The following is a 15,280-nucleotide window of genomic DNA, read 5'->3' as shown; positions in this document are numbered from 1 at the left end:
TAATATGTCTGCTTTCAGCAACTTCTTTACCAACAGTGTGAAGTTCTTCAGTCTGTCCACATGCTAGCTTGAATAACTGGAGTGTGATTTTTATAATCCCCCCGCCCTTGAAGGAGAAGAAGAAAAGCCCAGTTGCTCCCACGATCCAGTTCCAAATTCCATCTAAAATAGCTCAATAACCATAATTAAACTATAACAAGAATAGGACTGTTTTACTCAGAAATGTTAGTGGATATTTTAAACCTGTTGCTCAACACATTTTTTGAAGAACTGAACAAAACATTCTGTATTTCCTGCATAGTTAAGGCCTTTCACCTAAATTAAGGACAGAACAAAATATTATGTTCTAGTCCTGCTTCTCCCCTCTCCACTAAGGGCTCTCTTGCAGCTGCAGGTGGCTCCAGACTGTAAGAGGGACCAGTGTTCAGGGTAGAAGCTGTTTAATCCTTTCATTGCCACCCATTCATCTACTCAAAATTACATATCCCATTCATGGGTTAAAAGATACAGGGTCCAATATATTTTACTCATTGGGGAGAAAAGCAGCTGGAGGGGAGGAATATTTAGACAACAGCTGGGAAGGAAGGGGCTAAACAGCCCCTTTTCTCCTCCCGTCACTCTTCCATTCAATTTAAAATAGTTGCAGCTTTTCTGCATTATAAAAGAAAACCGGCAAAGGGCGGGGAAGAGAACAAAATCACATAATTTTATGTAACATGGACTTTTGCCCTCACTCTAAAGACATAGGTACAGAGACGTTTTTCTGGACCTTATGAGTGTTCTTTCAACACATCAGATATCCACAAACCAGACAGCATCTGTTCTAACCAGGTAATTTTCCAACATGGCAAGCCAAGGAAAATGTGATATCAGCATGGCTGGCCAAAGGGTGAAGAGAGTCACTGCAAAGTCCTGTACAATGTACTTTCCCCTACATGTTACTGCTTTTTGTGTTCTACATTTGTGCTAAAACAGCCAACTGAATATAGGAAACTTTCAGATGCATACATATGGTATTTTCTAAGGTCACGTGGTGATTTTGGAGAAGCAGTCCCCCCCCCCGCCTTTTTTTCTTGAAACCTACTGTTAAGAATTGGACACAATTACCTACTCTACTACTGTTCCAATCTACTCATGCTTTCAACAAGAGAGGAGAGAGTGCCCGAGAGCGATTTTTTTTGCTACACTGCAGCCACTTTAACTTGAAACCACATTGCTTCATTCAGCTACATTTTTGATGTTCAAGGAATGGAACAAACTACAGGGTGAGCACATTTACCTTCACAGTCTTATGTTGCTACAGACCCAGCCTGATAATGTTGAAACTTCTTTGGCAACATTAAGACTGTGTTGTACTCCTGTAGTTGTTAAGCATTCTAGACCCTTGGGAATGAGGTACAGCTGAAAGCACAGGGTATCACTGCAGTATATGCATGACTATACAAGCACAAAGATTATCTAGCATAATTTCTTAACTGACTGCCTTTGAAGTTTCTCAGTGGTGTAATCAAGGGAATATGCTCTTTTTCATCTCTTAAATGGGCTTTTGTGATTGCTTTCCAGTAAAAACCCTTTATGTTGTATTTATTTCACTCTCTCTGGGTGCTGCTGTTCTTCTTCATCCCCGTTCACTGCAATATCCTCCCCTAATTACTAAAATATTATTAAACATGAAAAATATATACACTTGGTTCACTTTCTCATCCACTAAAGGAGCATTATTTAAAGAAATAAGCCAAGAAGCATGAGGTTTGCACAAGAAAGCAACAAGCAATTCAAGACAAATAATTTTTTTTAAAAAAAAATCACAAACCGAACAGATTTCACTACTGTTACTCTTACAGTAACACATTTACTTTTGGGATGCTCTCAAAGGTTGATACCAAGAACTGGTAAATTTACTAAATGTGATGTGATTCCTCAGCTCACTGAATTATACTAGCCCCAGGATTATTTGCCTCAATTGCAGGGAAAAAAGGAAAATGTCCAAGCAGTACAAGCACTGGGTGCAGCTGTAAGAAACAACGGTTAGATTCAAATAATCACTGGGTTATATGCAAAATATGGTCCAAAATACAGGAAAAGTAATACTGCCCAATTTTTGGAACTCAAAAGTAGCAAACGTTACTACTGTATTTGTACAATCATTTCAAAACCTAAACTGAAATATAATACTAATTCAAAAATAGGCATACCCAGTTGCTGAAACAGAAGAGCCACACTTGTTCCTGTAACAGGAAGACTATCATGTAAAGGAGTTTGTATCAATTGTCTGTCTCCAGCTCCCAGGGAAAATAGTTTCTGTCAAAAGATATTAACACACAATTATTGCTTATGCAATATGAGGGGTGTTGTTTGTTTTGTCATTATCATCACATGAATATTCATTAAATCACTCTGCTGTTTATTTCTATCACCAACTATTGACTGTCACACAATGTTGGGGCCCATAAATACAGTTGTTAGGTCACCAGTGACAGCCATAAATTTAATTCTGATGATTGCCACGTTCCCAATAAGTCAATGCTTGCTTCTTTCCCAGACCCCCACTTCTCCTGTGTGCATGCAGATAACCCTGAGGTGAGAGGTTATCCTCTGGGCTTTCAAGAAAGTCAGCAGCAGAACAAGCTTCTTGCTGTTTTTGTCCTTATACACAAAACCCTGGCCTGAAGCTAGACAGGACCCATTCCTCTCCTGAGTACTCAGTGCATTCCAAAGGACTTATTATATTATATTATATTATATTATATTATATTATATTATATTATATTATATTATATTATATTATATTATATATAGATATATGGAGTTATATAAGTAATAAGGAGTTATATAAGTAATATATAACCTATCTCAGGTAGCCCATCTTTACCGATTAGCTTCCAGAGGAAATCCTTCCAGTGCATATGTATCTCAATATGTTGGATGTTCACACTACGAGTTACATGCTTTTCCCAAGTTGGAAGAAGAGAACAGGGTGCGACAGTGCCAACCAAATCAGCAAAAGTTTGAGGCTCCCTGTGTACTATTTACTTATATGCTAACAAAATGTGGATTATTATGAAATATTATACCATGAGCAATTACTTTAACTGGGCAGCAATGAAATTATAAGCTTCTCTAGTACACTGGCATTGGATGAGGATTAGCCTCTCAAGAATTAAGGGCACCTGTCAGTAATTTAAGTGTACTCAATTCTATCCAGGGGCGTAACTACTATTAGGCAAGGGGAGGCGGCTGCCTGGGGGCCCCCACAACTCGAGGCCGCCCCCCCAAGACAAGTCACATGACTATATATTGTGAAGTGAGTGTGTGTGTATCAGCGAGGGGCCCATTTTAAAATTTTGTCTCTGGGCCCTCTCCAGCCTCCTTACGCCCCTGATTCTATCAATATGGAACACAGGAAGAAAGAGAAAAAATATATGCTTACCCGTACCATATGATCTGGTAGTGGTTCCATACATTCATAACTAGTGGGTTCTGAGCCTGCGCAGATCAGCTTTGGGCAGAATTCGTTAGCTCCTTGCGACGCCTACAGCCGCCGCTCGCATGTGACTGCAGTACCCTCTAGTGGCGTTGGGAAATCCCTTCATTTTTTTCCTAGGAGCCAACTATTCCGAGGACTGATTGCTATGGCGTTGAGAAAGAAACTGAATGAAGGGATGCCCAACCGCCACTAGAGGGTACTGCAGTCACGTGCAAGTGGCGGTTGCAGGCATCGTGAGGAGTTAACAAATTCTGCCCGAAGCTGATCTGCGCAGATGCAGAACCCACTAGTTATGAATTTAGGAACCACTATCCAGATCAGGCCTGTTCAGCCCTTTAGAAAAGCTGGGCAGTCCACTGAACATAGGAAAAGAAGGAACCAGAAGGTTGGAAAAGGTGCCTGAGGCTGAACCTAAAGGCTTGAGCTTTGGCCCAGTTAGGATAATCTCACTGGTGGGCTGGACAGGGCAGAACAGCAAAGTAGCAGAAGTGAAGTATACAGTGACTCATGCCCACTAAAGTAGCTAATTGAAAAAGAGAGAGTATGCTGAGTGAGAACTTAAGTTTGTTATGAGCAAATGAATTCCCATTATTTTCAGTGGGTCTATTCTAATTAAAACTAAGCAAGATCCTTGCCAATTCGTTCAAAATTGGTGTCAAAAATTCACTTTTTGGTATGTAAAAAAAAGGCAAAATACCTTTCCAATGACACTTACACAACAAAATTGGTCAAATAATTACTGAGATAATGATGTTTAACATGCATGTGATGGCAACTACCTTGATGATGTCATCACATTCAAGCACCACATATGCAAGAGTGACACCATTGTAATTCTGCATCTAAGGAGGATTTCAAATCAAACAAAATCACCTGTATAAATTTCTCACAAACTTTGCCATGAAACTACATTTGCTCCCAGACTATGAGAGGAGGCTAATGGCAACAATTAGCATGCGAAAGAATATTGGCTGCTATGCCAGCCCTAGTAGGTCCAATTTCAGTGAATAAAATTCACTTTTTACAAGCACAAGCAGCAATCCGAAATGAAACTTAATAGTGCCTGCGGGAAGAGTAGGAATAGAAGAGTACAGCTTTCTGCCCAAGCAACCTATTGATCATTCATCAGTACAGTTTTCTAATTCTGGATTGAGCTGGTAAGTCCAGCAAGGACAGTGTCACTGTCTGTTCTTGTCATTTCCTCATCTAGGCTGTACTGAATTCAACAGAGTAGGTTGGGAGTAACTAAAAGGAAGGAGGGCAAAGGCTTTTGCTGATGGGTATTGCCAGCATACCCCTGGTTATGGAATCAGTATGGTCAAAACAAAATAGGCCAAACAAAAGAGTTATGTGCAAGTATTTCATCATAAATTCCAAATGACCTTTACATGGTGCAGCATGAATTTATAGTTATATTCCTAAGCCCTATTTTCATTATCAATAAGTTTACAAACAGGAATCTGCAATACTACCACAGAAATATATGGACCACTGAAACCCAACAACATCCATCAGAACTAAAGGACTCAATCAAAGCAAATTCGGAGAAAAAAGCTCCCCTTTAACCCCATGCAAATCAAGAAAAAAGGAAATATTTTGAAGCACTAGTAATTAAAAAAGACTGCAAAGTTTTTTGCAAAAGACTGCAAATCTCTGCAAAGTTTCTGAACTGATACTATGTCTTGTAAAGGCAATTGCAATGACAAAACTAACCCTTTGACCTGACTGTAGAATGGAATTCTTGTTGTCTTTAGAAGACGGACCACTCAACTGAACTATGGTCCTTTATTAAATCAAAATATTTGAAGGATTTGGTTTTTTGCTTTTATTCATAAATTAAGTTAACTGAATAAATAACCCTTTTTTGTATTTACCTGTGACCCGCCAGCAGCAGGGACAAAGCATGAACAGAGATTTGCAATGAGACTCTCTAATGAGACATTCAGGTTGTCCACGTACACAGTGTAGACCAAGCCAAGGCAAGCCTAAAACATTAAACAAAAACAGGTACAATTGCAACCTGCGGAAAGCAAATACTGATAATTATTGAAAAATATACATCTGTAGAACAAGAAACACAATCTTAGAACACTTAAAACAAATGACAGAAAAATTGTTTTACTTGATGAAATGTGACACCAAAATCTTGAGCTTCTTTTAGTTCAAACTATAGTGTTAAGCAGTGAGTGAGTAAATAGACTGGATGTGTTGTGATGAAATGTTTCCTAATGCAGAATTCAGGAAGATCGTACTATTTCAGTAATAATCATCAATTATTTGAGCCAGTATTTTCAAATGGGATCAAATTATACAGAGAAGAGGCTGCAACTGGGGACATAGTTGAGATTAGGCAAAACCTCCACCCCACTGACCCCACCAGCACTAGCAGCCATAGTCTGTAGGGCCAGTTTCCCCCCTCCTGTTTCCAAGGTAGATGCCTGCTTGCATTTCTTCAGAATATTCAATGGGAGCCTTTGTGAACAAAGCACATCTCTCTTTGTATGGCTTGGCCTTTCAGTGTCTCATTATTAACTACCAAACTGCATGCAGAAAATACATGATATCGATGTTTAAATAAAATGGGGAAGGAGGAAGAAAAATCTCTGGATGACAATCTAATATTTGTATACTACAGGCTCTCGGAAATAAAAGCTGGTTACTGCAAAGCTAAGAGAGTCCTCTGTACTGTCCTGCTGAAACAATACAGAGGGAAGCTAAGGTTTGCGATTAAGGTGTCCTCAGCGTTGCTGCTCAATCTGAGGTATCAGGAAGCTCAAGCCAAAGGCAGAGTTACAATTGAGCAAAAGTGTACAATGAACACAGGCCACTACTAGGGGAAGCCATGCCAAATTTGACTTAAATTGCTTTCTCCATAGGGATCAATGGGAAACTCAACAATATTAATAATTCCAGAATGGCTGAGCAGAACTTTTTCAAAATTCATACGGCAGTAGCTCATGATGGTAGCATTAAGTGTGCACACCCCAAGGAGATCAGTCCACCTCTTGATTTTTAATGATTTTTTAAAAAGCTCTTTAAAAGTTTATTAAAAATAAACAAGTGGACAGATCTCCTTGCAAGTGTGCACACTTAATGCTACTATCATGTGCTACCACCACATGAATTCAGAGAACTTTCTGCCCAGCCATTCTGAATACATAACATGGGGAGCAAAAAAGAATGGGGGTGCTATTCAGTGCCCTCTAACAGGGATTCCCAGATGTTGTTCACTACAAATCCCAGCATCCCCAGCTGCAATGGCCTTTGACTGGGCATTATAGGAGTTGTAGTCCACAACGTCCTGGAATTCCTGTTAGAGGGAACACTGGTGCTACTCCATTTATATGAAGGCAAAGGGCAGCAAATTAAAGCTTGTATGATGGTCAGTGTTGAGGTCTTTAATTTCAGTACTTTTTGTAACTTTCTGCCATGAAACAAAGCAGTTATGACACTTCTAAAAGTTTTTTAAAATCTTTTTTAATCCATTAAAAATCAACAAGTAAACTGATCTCCTTGAAAGCCAACACACCTAATGCTATCATAATGTACAATACAACAAATATTTATATACTGCTTTTCAACAAAAAGTTCCCAAAGCAGTTTACATAGATATAAACAAAGTGGTTCCCTGTTCCCAAAAGGCTCACAATCTAATTGTAGGAACAGCATGTGAAATTTCAGAGCTTTCTGTCCAGCCATTTGGGAATTATTAATCTTTTTGAGTTTCCTATTGATTCCTATGAGGAAAGGATCCAATGGGGTCTGTGCTCAATTCTTGCACACAGGCCGCTTCAGAGTTTGCTACCCCGCCCTAGATCAAAAACTGCAGCATAGTGTGTTTTTTGCCAAGTGCAAGTAGTGGCTGTTGTCAGAAATAATAGATCACTGAACATTTCAGACAACTGTTGTCTGGTGTTGGCTGTCTGCTGCTGCTGCTGCTGAGTGACTGCCTGGGGGAGAGGGTGAGACCATCTGCCAGCCCCCTGCCTGACCTGTGCAACTTTGGCCTCTGGCAGTGGCTGTTTGCAGGATCGTGGCCCAGGAGTAACTCAGCAGTCCCTGACATCCACCTGACCAGGGAGATCATCTCTGGCCCTATAAGGGGCGCTGTCTCCAGCCTCAGCCTGCAAGAAGCCCTGCAGCAGAGGGAGAGACCACCTGCTTCTCAGACAGCCCCCAGGGTGAGAGACTGGTGTTGGCTGTCTGCTGCTGATGCTGGGTGCCTGCCTGCAGGAGAGGGAGAGGGTGAGGGTGAGGGTGAGACCATCTGCCAGCCCCCTGTCTGACCTGTGGGACTATGGCTTCTGGCAGTGGCTGTTTGCAGGATCGGGGCCCAGGAGTGACTCAGGAGTCCCTGCCTTCCACCTGACCAGGGAGATCATCTCTGGCCCTATAAGGGACGCTGTCTGTGGCAGCGGGCCCGCCACCGGCATGGTCGCCCCTCTGGGAGAGGCACCTTGGGGGACACCAAGAGCGAGGGCCAGGTCTCTTGGTCCAGGTGGTGAGCATTTAATAATGGGGCTTCTGTTTTAATTTGTCCTAGGTGAGGATCTTTTATAATGTGCCTGGGCTTACTTGGAGATGAGGAGAGGGGGTGTTTCCACTGACTGTGTGGCAGCAATTCTGGTGGTGGTGGGGAACAGAAGAAGTAACGTTGGCAGGCCTGCGGGCCATTACAAGGGAAGGAGACATAGAAACTTAATAGCGGTTTCCCCTTTCGACTGTCCTGCCAGCTCTTTGACGTTGGGGAGCAGTGCCGACCACCCTTGAAACCTCACCTTGCTCCTCTGTAATGCCAGTTCAGTCCTGAACAAATCAGAAACCATCTATGATTTGATTCTGGATGAAGGCACCGACCTGGTATGTATTACAGTGACCTGGCTGTGGGAGGCTGGGGGCCCAGTGTGGTCTCAGCTTCTCCCTCCAGGGTACTCTGTTGATGAGCAGGTGAAGGGCCGGGGGCGGGGAGGTGGAGTGGCTGTGGTCTATAAGATTAATATCTCCCTTACCAGGATCCCTGTTAGAATGTCGGACCATACTGAATGTGTGTACTTACGTTTGGGGACCAGGGACAGACTGGGGCTTCTGTTGGTGTACCAATCACCCCGCTGCTCAACAGAGTCCCTAACTAAGCTGACTGACTTGGTCTCGGGTTCAGTGTTGGAGTCCCCCAGGCTTGTGGTGCTGGGGGACTTCAATATTCATTTCAGGATAAATTTGTCCAGGGTGGCTCAGGAGTTCACAGTGGCCATGACAACTATGGGCCTATCTCAAGTGGTCACGGGACCAATGCACATTGCAGGTCACACACTTGATTTGGTCTTTCACTCTGATTAGGGTGGTGATCCGTGGGTGGGGACTCCCGTGATTTCCCCATTGTCATGGACGGACCACCAGCTGGTTAAGGTTGGACTAACATTCACACCCCACCTTCGCAGGGGTGAGGGACCTATTAGGATGGTCCGCCCAAGAAGGTTATTGGATCCCATAGGATTTCAAGAAGCCTTGGAGAGATTCAGGGTTGGCTCTGCCGGCGATCCTGTTGATGCCTTGATGGAGAACTGGAACAGCAAACTCACCGGGGAAGTAGACATGATTGTTCCTAAGCGTCCTCTCCGACCCGCTCCAAAATTGGCCCCTTGGTATACAGAAGAACTAAGGGGGCTGAAGTGGCAAGGTAGATGACTGGAGCACAGGTGCAGAAAGACTTGACTCGATTCCAACAGATTGCAACATAGTGCTCATTTGAAGATCTATGTTCAGGCAATCGTGCGGCAAAGAAACGATTCTTTTCTGCCTGTATTGCATCCACAAGTTCATGTCCGTCGGAGTTGTTCAGGGTTGTGAGAGGGCTAGTATGTGCCCCTCCTCCATTGAATCAGAATCTGGAACCACTGATTACCCGCTGTGATGTGTTTAATGAATTCTTTGTGGGGGAAATCTCTTGTATTCAGGCAGACTTAGATTCCGTCTCCACAATTACTTCAGTGTCTGATGTGCAGCTGTCCAGCAACTCCTCTTATGTGGTTTGTTTGGATCAGTTCCAGTTTGTGATTCCTGAGGATGTGGACAAGCTGATTGGAATGGTGCCGCCCACCACCTGTCATCTTGACCCTTGCCCAACATGGCTTATACTATCTGACAGGGTGGTTGTTGTAGAAGGCCTGGTAGAGATTTTAAATGCATCTCTGAGGGAAGGCAGGATGCCTCCTTGTCTTGAGGAGGCAATTATTAGACTGCTTCTGAAGAAGCCTACCTTGGATCCCTCAGAGCTGTCTCCAACCTTCCATGGCTGGGCAGGTAATTGAGAGGGTGGTGGCCTCCCAGCTCCAGCCTTGGAGGAAACTGATTATCTAGACCCATTTCAAACTGGCTTTTGGGCTGGCTATAGGGTGGAAACTGCCTTGGTCGGCCTGATGGATGATCTCCAACGGGGAATTGACAGAGGTGGTGTGACTCTGTGGGTCCTTTTGGACCTCTTAGGAGCTTTCAATACTATAGACCATAGTATCTTTCTGGAGCGTCTGAGGGGGTTGGGAGTAAGAGGCACTGCTCTGCAGTGGTTCCGCTCCTAATTCTCAGGCAAGTTCCAGATGGTGTCCCTTGGAGACTGCTGTTCTTCAAATTCTGAACTTTCGAATGGTGTGCCCCAGGGCTCCATATTGTCTCTGATGTTGTTTAACATCTACATGAAACCGCTGGGAGAGATCATCAGGAGATTTGCTGCAGGGTGCTATCAGTATGCTGAAGACGCCCGAATTTCTCCATGTCAGCATCATCGGGAGAGGGCATAACCTCCCTAAATGCCTGCCTGGAGTCGGTAATGGGCTGGATGAGGAATAACAAACTGAGACTGAATCCAGATAAGTCAGAGGTACTCATTGTGCGGGGTCGGAACTCGAGAGATGATTTTGATCTGCCTGATGGGGTCACACTTCCCCAGAAGGAACAGGTACGCAGTCTGAGGATGCTTCTGGATCCGAGTCTCTCCCTGGTGTCCCAGGTTGAGGCGGTGGCCAGAGGTGCCTTCTATCAGCTTCGGCTGATACGCCAGCTGCGTCCGTTTCTTGAGACAGATGACCTCAAAACAGTGGTACATCTGCTGGTAACCTCCAGACTGGATTACTGTAATGCACTCTATGTGGGGCTGCCCTTGTATGCAGTCCAGAAATTACAGTTAGTTCAGAATGTGGCAGCCAGGCTGGTCTCTGTATCATCTAGGAGAGACCATATTACTCCTGTATTGAAGGAGTTACACTGGCAGCTGATATGTTTCCGGGCAAAATACAAGGTGCTGGTCATAACCTATAAAGCCCTAAACAGCTTGGGCCCTGGGTATTTAAGAAAATGTCTTCTTCGTTATGAACCCTACCACCCATTGAGATCATCAGGAGAGGTCCGTCTGCATTTGCCACAGGCTCGTCTGGTGGCTACTCAGGGATGGGACTTCTCCATTGCTGCCCTGAGGCTTTGGAATGCACTCACTAGTGAAATAAGAGCCTCCCCATCTCTGACAGTTTTTTAAAAGTCTTTAAAGACGCATCTGTTCACCCAGGCTTTTAACTGATACTGTTTTGATTGTTTTTAATGTTGTTTTAGAATGTTGTTTAAAAAAATTTTTAATTGCTGTCTTTTAAATTCCTTGTTTTTGTTTTTAACTGGTGTTTTACTTTTGTTTTTATCTTGTGTACCGTCCAGAGACATGAGTTTTGGGTTAGAGGTGTGAACGGAACCGCGGAGCTGCGGTCCGGCACTGGGGTGGGGGGTTCCACAAGAGTACGGGGGGGCTTTACTTACCCCCTCAAGAATTTTGCCATATTTATGTGAGTAAGTGGGCGGCATACCTCCCTGCCGCCCGCTTCATTCCCACTCCTCTCGGCGGCGCGCGGCTCGGCTTCCTCCTCCTTTGTATGTTAAATGCTCAATCGGGCGGCAGGGTATCTCCCAGTCCCTGCCGCCCGGCAATTCATGCCCCCGGCTCGGCTGGCGGCCGCCCCCTGAGCAGCCCCGAGACCCCTGCCGCCCCTTCCCTTCCCATACTCAAGGGGTCGGCAGGAGAGCTCCCCTGCCGACCCCGTCCCCTTCCCCGGCTGGGCTGCAATGGCTTCTAGGAAGCCTTTTGTGCGCCTGCGCAAAAGGCTTCCTAGAAGCCATTTTCAGCCCAGCTGGGGAAGCGGACGGCAGGGAGTTCTCCCGCCGCCCGCTCTCTCAAGTTTACTTTAGAGTAAGAGTAAAGTAAACTTGAGAGAGCGGGCGGCGGGAGAACTCCCTGCCGTCCGCTTCCCCGGCTGGGCTGAAAATGGCTTCTAGGAAGCCTTTTGTGCAGGCGCGCAAAAGGCTTCCTACAAGCCATTGCAGCCCAGCCGGGGAAGAGGACGGGGTTGGCAGGGGGGCTCTCCTGCCGACCCCTTGAGTATGGGAAGGGAAGGGGCGGCAGGGGTCTCGGGGCTGCTCAGGGGGCGGCCGCCAGCCGAGCCGGGGGCATGAATTGCCGGGCGGCAGGGACTGGGAGATACCCTGCCGCCCGATTGAGCATTTAACATACAAAGGAGGAGGAAGCCGAGCCGCGCGCCGCCGAGAGGAGGGGGAATGAAGCGGGCAGCAGGGAGGTATGCCGCCCGCTTACTCACATAAATATGGCAAAATTCTTGAGGGGGTAAGTAAAGCCGCCCCCCGTACTCTTGTGGAACCCCCCACCCGAACCGAAACAACCCCATGTCCGGACCGGTCTGGAGGCCTTTTGAATGGCCTCCGAACCGGTCCGTGCGCATGACTATTTTGGGTGGTATAAAAATGTGTAAAATAAATAATTAAATAAAATTATAATTGTATTTGTGCCTAAAATTTGAAGGCAAAGAGGGCTTGTGGGAAGGGAACCTAAAATGTTTCTCAGCCACCACTCCCCGTTCATCCCATTTGCTACCCAACTTACCTGTTTTCCCTCCAATCTTCCCTTGCTTCAGTGACATCATACTACATAAACTGAATTACTTTGACCTCAGTACATTTAAAGAAATCTATGAAATTTATATCTTTAGTTGATATCTTTTTCGGTCCATGTGGTTTTGAAAATAGTGCCTTTGTAGATAAAAATGTATTGCACTGATCTACAGGAAAGTATCTTGATTTGTGTATTATGTGGACTAATTCTACTTGTGGTGGCTAAATTCCCATACACATAACCATGAAGAGATACTTTAAATTAACAATATCTGCCAGGGTTCCTGATTAAACTCAAATAGATTTGTACATTTACACATAATATAAAGTGATAATAAAGTGCTCTTTACCCGGAAAATTTCTGGATAATCTAATCGAGACACCAACACCAGACTTTTTGGAGCAAATACTTCTGCAGGCTGAATCAAACCAGATTCTTCCTCTCCTTCTGCTTCTCTTGTCCCCTTGAAAAAAGGCACAGTTCAGTCAACAGATTGTAGGTAGAAGTAGTACTTTGAAAAATCAAGTTATGCTTAATCACAAATATAATGTAGTTCACAGTTGTCAAGTGAGAACCGATGTTGTCGCATGTGGTTGTCTTGCATATAACCTACACACACACACACACAGACACACACAGACACACACACACACCCCAACCCTACATCATAACTTAAAATATGGAAGACCATCAATCCACTTGGGGTTTCTCATTGTTCTACCTGGGGTTTGATTAACATCTTCCCATCATCAACTACTGCTTCCCAGCAAGTGGGATTGCTCAGGCCTCAGCAGCTACGGATGTGTTCTCAAGAGGTTGCACTCTGGAGCAGCAGAATACTTGGGCTCTATTCTCACTGATGGATGACATGAATAGTTTCTCCTACTGATGTTTGACTGAGCTTTTTCATTCAAAATTATTGGTTCTAGTACTACAAATCATGCTTTGGACAAGTCATCTGTGGCTGGTTTGTGCTGAAGGGCAACACCATGTCCACAAACAAGATTCAAAAACAAATCTCCTGTTTGTTTCTTTTTGTACCTATCTGACCCTGAGAGGTGACTGAGATGCTATCTACCAGAAAGAAAGATTAAATGTGCATCTTCTACTTCTTGTAGCCTCCTAACATCAGAAAAAGGGAAGTTGCTGTTCTCCCTTTCTCCCTGCCTGTGAAGATCTCTGGCCATTTTCTGGGAAAGGGGGGAAATGGCTTAAATGGTACTCCAACTTCTGAATTAGGAAGTGCCCATAGCCAATTTAGTGACTGATCAATAGCAGTGTCACTGACAATCTTTGGGCACAGCTGTTCCTGTTTATGTGGTTTCTCTGATCATTAACACACAGGGGTAGGAGGGCTGGGCTACAATTTGAGGATAAATACAAATTTGAAGGGGGTTCAGGACAAGGATAACAAAGATTGTCAGTGGTCTGAAAAACAAGCTCTGTGAGGAGAAGAAAACAAGTTCTGTTGAAGGAAAAACAGGTTGCTCACCTGTAACCAATGATCTGGTAGTGATCCGTTGCAGTCATAAGAATGGATTCTGCGCCCGCGCGGGACCATTTGGGAAGACTTGATTAGCTCCTCGAATAGCTTAGCCCCAACCCTTGCACATGGTGCATCTTTTCAGTTTGGGTGGCTAGCATTTTCTCCCCAATTCCTGGAGGACTGACATTGAGACCCAAACGTCATATTGAAGCAGTGTACATTTCCAGAAGGTAAGAAATGTAAGCTGTGCCCAAAGATTCCACTCTGCAAACATACATGTTGTCACTTTCCATACTGCAGCGGGGTCGGTGGGAGGGTCTTATAACTGCAATAGATCACTACCCAATCACTGGTTAAAGGTGAGCAACCTTTTTATCTGGATCATGATCCGCTGCCGCCATAAGAATGGGTGACTAATGAGCTGTCAGTCTGGAGATGGGTGTAGTATGCTAAAGTAAGACCCTTTTCAGCACACCCTTCCCAAAGTTGGCCTGAGCTGCAGAGCGAAGGACCAAAGTGTAATTCTTGGCAAAAGGACCAGGTGGCTGAAGTGCAGATGTCTCTGAGCCTGATTCCTGCCATATGGGCAGCAGAAGTAGCATAAGCTCTAGTAGAATGGGCCTGTATGGTTTTAGGAGGGTCCACTATTTGATGCTTGTAAGCTACGAAGATCAACACCACAATCCAGTGGGAGAGTCTGTCTTAATATTTGGTAACTTTTCACATTACCCTTGTAACTCATGAAGACCTGTTTTGTCTTTCTGTAGGGCTTCGTCAGTTTCAAATAGAAAAGAATAGCATGTCTCACATCCAGGGAATGCAGCAAGCGCTCAAGAGGCATTGTGGGATTCCGGAAGAAGGTAGGTAAGATGATGTCACTATTGATATAGAAGTCAGTGACTATTTTAGGTCTGTATTCAAGATCCATATATAGCACTACCTTATCCTCACAAAATTTAGCATACGGAAGATCTATCCATAGAGCATTTAATTCACTGACACGGCGTGCAGACGTAATGGCTAACAGAAACGCCATTTTCAGTGTCACCAATTTAGGTGGTGCCGTAGACATAGGCTTGAATGGAGACTCCGTCAGGGCTGAGAGAACGAGGGCTGCAAAGGCCACCATGTAGCAATCAGGATGAAGTCTGCAGATTCTTGAAGGATTTTTGCTGTTCAACAGTGCGTAAGGAGGGTATTGAAGACTGACCTCCCATTTGTGTTGGTATAGATAGAGTGGGGACCTGCTGAGTTGGTCCGCCAATAAGTTATCCTTTGATGTGGATTGCGACTAAATCTGGAGGCTGAGCAGGAAGAGGGAGCGGGAGACCGTTCCTCTCTGATAATTCAAGTAGGCAATAGATGT

At 44.4% G+C, this 15,280-nt stretch overlaps 1 protein-coding gene across 11 annotated transcripts in view; it reads right to left on the bottom strand.

The window, feature by feature from the left end:
* Positions 1-15,280, bottom strand: part of SBF2 (SET binding factor 2) — a 510,140-nt gene that overhangs the window by 292,263 nt on the left and 202,597 nt on the right. For 10 of the 11 annotated variants that reach the window (XM_053274763.1, XM_053274792.1, XM_053274810.1 and 7 more), the window contains 3 exons: positions 12,778-12,891; positions 5,362-5,472; positions 2,196-2,301 (listed from right to left, as the gene is read on the bottom strand). In XM_053274763.1, coding sequence (XP_053130738.1) covers positions 2,196-2,301; positions 5,362-5,472; positions 12,778-12,891 — 331 coding nt within the window. The remainder of the gene's footprint in view (positions 1-2,195; positions 2,302-5,361; positions 5,473-12,777; positions 12,892-15,280) is intronic. The other variant, XM_053274801.1, reaches the window with a different exon arrangement.

This window comes from Hemicordylus capensis, chromosome 1 (assembly GCF_027244095.1).
Source record: "Hemicordylus capensis ecotype Gifberg chromosome 1, rHemCap1.1.pri, whole genome shotgun sequence".
Taxonomy (NCBI): Eukaryota; Metazoa; Chordata; class Lepidosauria; order Squamata; family Cordylidae; genus Hemicordylus; species Hemicordylus capensis.
This window is presented reverse-complemented; position numbering and strand designations above follow the sequence as displayed.